The sequence below is a fragment of the Babylonia areolata genome, chromosome 24 (genome assembly GCF_041734735.1).
Source record: "Babylonia areolata isolate BAREFJ2019XMU chromosome 24, ASM4173473v1, whole genome shotgun sequence".
Lineage (NCBI taxonomy): Eukaryota > Metazoa > Mollusca > Gastropoda > Neogastropoda > Buccinidae > Babylonia > Babylonia areolata.
The window spans coordinates 42,313,535-42,321,034 of record NC_134899.1 but is presented as its reverse complement, the minus strand read 5'-3'; the positions used below and the strand labels follow the sequence as shown (position 1 = coordinate 42,321,034).

The following is a 7,500-nucleotide window of genomic DNA, read 5'->3' as shown; positions in this document are numbered from 1 at the left end:
AGTGGGGTGGAGTGGGGTGTGGTGTCGTAGAGTGGGGTGAAGTGGGGTGTGGTGTCGTAGAGTGGGGTGGAGTGTGGTGAAGTGGGGTGTGGTGTCGTAGAGTGGGGTGGAGTGGGGTGTGGTGTCGTAGAGTGGGGTGGAGTGTGGTGAAGTGGGGTGGAGTGCGGTGTGGTGTCGTAGAGTGGGGTGGAGTGGGGTGTGGTGTCGTAGAGTGGGGTGGAGTGGGGTGTGGTGTCGTAGAGTGGGGTGGAGTGGGGTGAAGTGGGGTGTGGTGTCGTAGAGTGGGGTGGAGTGCGGTGTGGTGTCGTAGAGTGGGGTGGAGTGGGGTGTGGTGTTGTAGAGTGGGGTGGAGTGTGGTGGAGTGGGGTGTGGTGTCGTAGAGTGGGGTGGAGTGGGGTGAAGTGGGGTGTGGTGTCGTAGAGTGGGGTGGAGTGGGATGGAGTGGGGTGTGGTGTCGTAGAGTGGGGTGGAGTGCGGTGTGGTGTCGTAGAGTGGGGTGGAGTGGGGTGTGGTGTCGTAGAGTGGGGTGGAGTGGGGTGAAGTGGGGTGTGGTGTCGTAGAGTGGGGTGGAGTGGGGTGAAGTGGGGTGTGGTGTCGTAGAGTGGGGTGGAGTGCGGTGTGGTGTCGTAGAGTGGGGTGGAGTGGGGTGGAGTGGGGTGTGGTGTCGTAGAGTGGGGTGGAGTGTGGTGGAGTGGGGTGTGGTGTCGTAGAGTGGGGTGGAGTGGGGTGGAGTGGGGTGTGGTGTCGTAGAGTGGGGTGGAGTGGGGTGGAGTGGGGTGTGGTGTCGTAGAGTGGGGTGGAGTGGGGTGTGGTGTCGTAGAGTGGGGTGGAGTGCGGTATGGTGTCGTAGAGTGGGGTGTGGTGTCGTAGAGTGGGGTGGAGTGGGGTGTGGTGTCGTAGAGTGGGGTGTGGTGTCGTAGAGTGGGGTGGAGTGGGGTGTGGTGTCGTAGAGTGGGGTGTGGTGTCGTAGAGTGGGGTGGAGTGGGGTGTGGTGTCGTAGAGTGGGGTGTGGTGTCGTAGAGTGGGGTGGAGTGCGGTGTGGTGTCGTAGAGTGGGGTGGAGTGCGGTGTGGTGTCGTGGTGTCGTAGAGTGGGGTGGAGTGCGGTGTGGTGTCGTAGAGTGGGGTGGAGTGGGGTGTGGTGAAGTAGAGTGGGGTGGAGTGGGGTGTGGTGAAGTAGAGTGGGGTGTGGTGAAGTAGAGTGGGGTGGAGTGGGGTGTGGTGAAGTAGAGTGGGGTGTGGTGAAGTAGAGTGGGATGGAGTGGGGTGTGGTGAAGTAGAGTGGGGTGGAGTGGGGTGTGGTGAAGTAGAGTGGGGTGTGGTGAAGTAGAGTGGGATGGAGAGGGGTGTGGTGAAGTAGAGTGGGGTGGAGTGGGGTGTGGTGAAGTAGAGTGGGATGGAGTGGGGTGTGGTGAAGTAGAGTGGGGTGGAGTGGTGTGTGGTGAAGTAGAGTGGGATGGAGTGGGGTGTGGTGAAGTAGAGTGGGGTGGAGTGGGGTGTGGTGAAGTAGAGTGGGGTGGAGTGGGGTGTGGTGAAGTAGAGTGGGGTGGAGTGGGTTGTGGTGAAGTAGAGTGGGATGGAGTGGGGTGTGGTGAAGTAGAGTGGGGTGGAGTGGGGTGTGGTGAAGTAGAGTGGGGTGGAGTGGGGTGTGGTGAAGTAGAGTGGGATGGAGTGGGGTGTGGTGAAGTAGAGTGGGGTGGAGTGGGGTGTGGTGAAGTAGAGTGGGGTGGAGTGGGGTGTGGTGAAGTAGAGTGGAGTGGAGTGTTTTGTGTAGTGGAATGTGGTGGAGTTTAGTGTGGTGGTGTGGGGTGGAATGGAGTGTTGTGTCGTAGAGTGGAGTGGAGTGTGGTGAAGTAGAGTGGAGTGGAGTGTGCTGAAGTAGAGTGGGGTGGAATGTGCTGAAGTAGAGTGGGGTGGAATGGAGTGTGCTGAAGTAGAGTGGGGTGGTATGGAGTGTGCTGAAGTAGAGTGGGGTGGAATGGAGTGGAGTGTAACGTTAAGCGATTGTTCGTGACGCTTCTCGTCACACTCAGTCAGATTCAGATTGTAGTGTAGTGGGGTGGAGTATCGTGTAGTATACTGTAGTGTAGTATCATGTAGTATCATGCAGTGGAGTGCAGTGCACTGGGGTCGGGTAATGTGGGCTGGGGTGGGGTGGGGTGGAATGTGACGTTGAGTGATTATTCAGAACGCAACTGGTCACATCCACATCATCACCCTGTCACATCCAGATGGCAGTGTTGTGTGGTGTCGTGCAGCAGTGTAGTGTGGTATTGTAGTGTGGTGTAGTGTAGTAGAGTAGTGTAGCAGTGTAGTGTGGTGTAGTGTAGCAGTGTAGTGTGGTGTAGTGTGGTTGTGTAGTGTGGTAGTGTAGTGTGGTGTAGTGTAGCAGTGTAGTGTGGTGTAGTGTGGTGTAGTGTAGTAGAGTAGTAGTGTAGTAGAGTAGTGAAACAGTGTAGTGTGGTGTAGTGTAGCAGTATAGTGTGGTGTAGTGTGGGATTGTAGTGTGGTGTAGTGTAGCAGTGTAGTGTAGTGTAGTAGAGTAGTGTAGCAGTGTAGTGTGGTGTAGTGTAGTAGTGTAGTGTGGTGTGGTGTAGTGTAGTAGTGTAGTGTGGTGTAGTGTAGCAGTGTAGTGTGGTGTGGTGTAGTGTAGTAGTGTGGTGTAGTGTAGTAGTGTGGTGTAGTGTGGTGTGGTGTAGTGTAGCAGTGTAGTGTGGTGTAGTGTAGTAGTGTAGTGTGGTGTGGTGTAGTGAAGTAGTGTGGTGTAGTGTAGTAGTGTGGTGTAGTGTGGTGTGGTGTAGTGTAGCAGTGTAGTGTGGTGTGGTGTAGTGTAGTAGTGTGGTGTAGTGTAGTAGTGTCATGTAGTGTGGTGTGGTGTAGTGTAGTAGTGTAGTGTGGTGTGGTGTAGTGTAGTAGTGTGGTGTAGTGTAGTAGTGTCATGTAGTGTGGTGTGGTGTAGTGTAGTAGTGTAGTGTGGTGTGGTGTAGTGTAGCAGTGTAGTGTGGTGTGGTGTAGTGAAGTAGTGTGGTGTAGTGTAGTAGTGTGGTGTAGTGTAGTAGTGTGGTGTGGTGTAGTGTAGTAGTGTAGTGCGGTGTAGTTTAGTAGCCTAGTGCAGCAGAACAAAATGGAGTGTAGTCAAGTGTAGTGTAGTGTAGTATAACACCGAGGGATTGTTCACGACGCACTTCGTCACAACCATATCGTCACCTTGTCAGATTCGGATTGTGGTGTGATGCAGTGCTGTGTTGTGTTGTGTTGTGTTGTGTCGTGTCGTGTCGTGTACTGCAGTGTAGTGTACTTCAGTGTACTGCAGTATAGTGTGACGGCGAGCGTTGTCCTCTGGCAAAATTATGTAAAAAAAAAACCCACTGTGAAGAAAGTATTGTGAAGAAAGGGTACAACATGATTCTATTCGTAAAGTATATGTTGAATTTATTTGACTGACCAAATATTCAAAGTGAATGGATTGGCCAATGATCTGTTAGAATTTCTCCTCTCCCCTCTGTTCCCCCTCCTCCACCACCTTACCCTCCATTCTTCTAAATTTTCTTCTTCTTCTTCTTCGTGTTTTTCTTCTGTTAGGCCAATTACTTTGGTGATAATAAATTTAATCTCATGTTAATATTGATATTAGCATTATTTTACTGTATTATGTACTGTTTGTTTATTTGTTTTATTTCATTACTTACTGTTTATGAATGTTATTTGATACAAGTCATAATATGGTTCATCAGCCGTCATGATAAAATTGAAGTGCAACGTTGTGAGCACAGTATAAGCTTTAAGCTTGTTGATGCTCTTTTGTTATTCATTGCATTGTAATCATGTGTATTGTTGAATAATTAAAGATTATTTAAACCAAACCCACTCCGATAGGTGCACAAATATATATATATAAACATTCACCCAAGGCCTGACTCAGCGCGTTGGGTTATGCTGTTTGTCAGGCATCTGCTTAGCTCACTCAGTACGGCCAGTCCTCTCTTCTCCTCCACACAGACCCCTCGGATGTCCAGTGGGTGTCTGAATGACCCAGCCTTTAGCTTCCGTCATCAGAATTGTGGTATTCTTTGTCAACATTCACCTCTTCAGTATAAGAGCCTTCCACTTGCAATATTTTGATGATGGTAATTGGGATGAAACGCTGTTAACGTCGTCTCTTTCGCCGTTCGTATGGAGAGAGTTAGCAGACGTGGTGCAGCGTACATCATGGATCTGCCCGAACGCAGTGACACCTTCCTTGAGAAACGGAAACCGAAGAGGGGAGCAACATGTTCAAATTTTAGAGGATCTGCATTGTATCGTATTATTGTATCACTCATTTTTGTCACAACAGATTTCTCTGTGTGAGATTCGGGCTGCTCTCACCAGGGAGAGCGCGTCGCTGCACTGAAAGCGCTACCCATTTTTTTTTTTTTGGTGTGTATTTTGTCTGCCAGCAATTTTATTTGTTTTCCTATTGAAAACAAAACAACAACAAAATCGAATACGCGAACTCGACTTATCACTAAGGCACCGCTCCATGTTGCAATGCTGATGGTGTCTCGTGTCCCCGCCCTTTCCCCCCCCACACCCCCCGCCCTCCGCCCCCCAACCCTCTACCCATCCCTCTAGAGGTGATCCGACACCACGTGGTGAAGGGGGTGTACTGTGGAGACGCCATCGTGGTGTCGGTGGGCCTCAAGACCCTGGACGAGGGCCGCGTGCTGTTCCGCTGCACACGTGGCGGGCTGAAGGCCAATGGGGCGCGGGTGGTGGACCAGGACCACGTGGCCACCAATGGCATCCTTCACGGCATTGACAAGGTCCTCCTGCCCGATGCTGGTACGTTGTGGGGCCACAGTGTGTTGTGTAGTACTCTCTCTCTCTCTCTCTCTCTCTCTGTATGTGCATAAGTATATATGTGTGTGTATGTGTGTGTGTGTGTGTGTGTGTGTTGGGTGGAGAGAGTGTGTGCATGTGTATGGATATGAATGTTTGAATGCGTTCGTTTTATTACTTTTTACGATGTTAATGATGATGGTGGTGATCATTCTTCGTTGTAGTAGCAGTGGATGTAGCAGTGTTGACAAAATTATTATTTTTGTGTCGTTATCGTTAATGTTCTTATTGTTATTGTTGCCACAAGGACAGATTGGAAGACTGGGCGATGCCTAAAATCTTTATCTTTGAGTAATTAAGTTTTTGAATCTCTCTCTCTCTCTCTCTCTCTCTCTCTCTCTCTCTCTCTCTCTCTCTCTCCACACACACACACACACACACACACACACACACACACACACACACACATTTTTTTTTTTTTTTTTTGCACCCCCTTTTATCCCTGTGTGTATATGAATGTATGTTGTGATGATACCTTGCCGGAACAGGGTAGCAGATTATACCAACTGTTAATGATGATGCTGATGATGATGATGATGATAATGATAACAATCAATTCTGACCCTGTTGCAATATGATTTGATTTGATGGCAGTATGATTTGATTGACCCATGACCCTTTGGCAGTATAATTTGATCTGATGTTAGTATGATATGCTTTTGGTTGACTTATAACCCTGTGGCAGTATGATTTGATTAACCTATAACACCTTGCCAGTATGATTTTATTGGATTGACCTATGGCCTTGTGGCAATATGATTTGATTTTATCGACCCATAACCCTGTGGCAGTATGATTTGATTTGATTGACCCATAACCCCGTGGCAGTATGATTTGATTTGAATGACCTATAACCCCGTGGCAGTATGATTTGATTTGAATGGCCTATAACCCCGTGGCAGTATGATTTGATTTGAATGGCCTATAACCCCGTGGCAGTATGATTTGATTTGAATGACCTATAACCCCGTGGCAGTATGATTTGATTTGAATGACCTATAACCCCGTGGCAGTATGATTTAATTTGAATGACCTATAACCCCGTGGAAATCAAATATCACTGCCACGGGGTTACAGGTCATTCAAATCAAATCATACTGTGATTTGATTAAACTTTGACCCGGTGGTGGTATGGTTTGATTTGATTAACCCGTAACCCCGTGACAGTATGATTTGATATGAAAGACCTATAGCTCCGTGGCAGTGTGACTTGATTGATAGTGACCCTGTGACAGTATGTTTTGATTTGAAGGCAGTATGATTTGATTTGACCTACCTATGACCCCGTGGCAGTATGATTTGATTTGGTTGACTTATAAACCCCTGGCAGTGTGATTTGATTCGATTGACCTATAACCCCTGACAGTATGATTTGATTCAATTGACCTATGAACCTTGGCAGTATGATTTGATTCGGTTGACCTATGACCCCATGGCAGTATGATTTGATTGACCTATGACCCTGTCAATATGATTTGATTTGAATGACCTATAAACCCCTGGCAGTATGGTTGATATGATTGACCTATAACCCCGTGGTCGTGATATTTGATTTGATTTGAATGAATTTTGACCCGGTGGCGGTATGATTTGATTTGATTAACCTGTAACCCTTTGACAGTATGATTTGATGTAACTGACCTATAACCCCGTGACAGTATGATTTTGATGTGAAAGTCCTATAGCTCCGTGGCAGTGTGACTTGATTCATCTGTGACCCTGTGGCAGTATGATTTGATGTGACTGATTCTGACCGTGTGATAGTACGGTTTGATTTGAAGGCAGTTTGATTTGATTTGATTTGATTTGATTTGATTTGATTGACCTATTCCACCTACGAGTATGATTTGATTTGACTGACCTATGACCCTGTGGCAGTGTGATTTTATTCGATTGACCTGTAACCCCGTGGAAGTGTGATTTGATTCGATTGACATATGACCCCATGGCAGTATGATTTGATTGACCTATGACCTTGACAGTATGATTTGATTTCATTGACCTCTGACCTTGTGACAGTATGATTTGATTTTGACTGATCTATGACCCTGTGGCAGTGTGATTTGATCTGAATGACCTATAACCCCGTGGCAGTGAAATTTGATTTGATTGGAATGAACTTTGACCCTGTGGTGGTATGATTTGATTTGATTGACCAATGACCATGTGGCAGTATGAATTGATTTGATTAACCTGTAACCCCGTGACAGTATGATTTGATGTGATTGATTGAGACCATGTGACAGTACGGTTTGATTTGAAGGCAGTATGATTTGATTTGATTGAGCTATAACCCCGTAGCAGTATGATTTGATTTGATTGAACTATAACCCCGTAGCAGTATGATTTGATTTGACTGACCTATGACCCCGTGGCAGTATGATTTGATTTGGTTGACCTATAACCCCCTGGCAGTGTGATTTGATTTGACTGTCATATGCCCCTGTGACAATATGGTTTGATTCGATTAACCTATGACCCCATGGCAGTATGATTTGATTGACCTATGACCCTGGCAGTATGATTTGATTTAATTGACCTCTGACCCTGTGGCAGTATGATTTGATTTGATTGACCTATGACCCTGGCAGTATGATTTGATTTGATCGACCTATAACCCC

The 7,500-nt window shown here is 47.4% G+C and overlaps 1 protein-coding gene across 1 annotated transcript in view; it reads left to right on the top strand.

Moving 5' to 3' along the window:
• LOC143298960 (transforming growth factor-beta-induced protein ig-h3-like) overlaps nt 1-7,500 on the top strand; it is a 123,163-nt gene that overhangs the window by 102,453 nt on the left and 13,210 nt on the right. Inside the window, exon 9 of the mRNA XM_076612013.1 lies at nt 4,613-4,822. Coding sequence (XP_076468128.1) covers nt 4,613-4,822 — 210 coding nt within the window. The remainder of the gene's footprint in view (nt 1-4,612; nt 4,823-7,500) is intronic.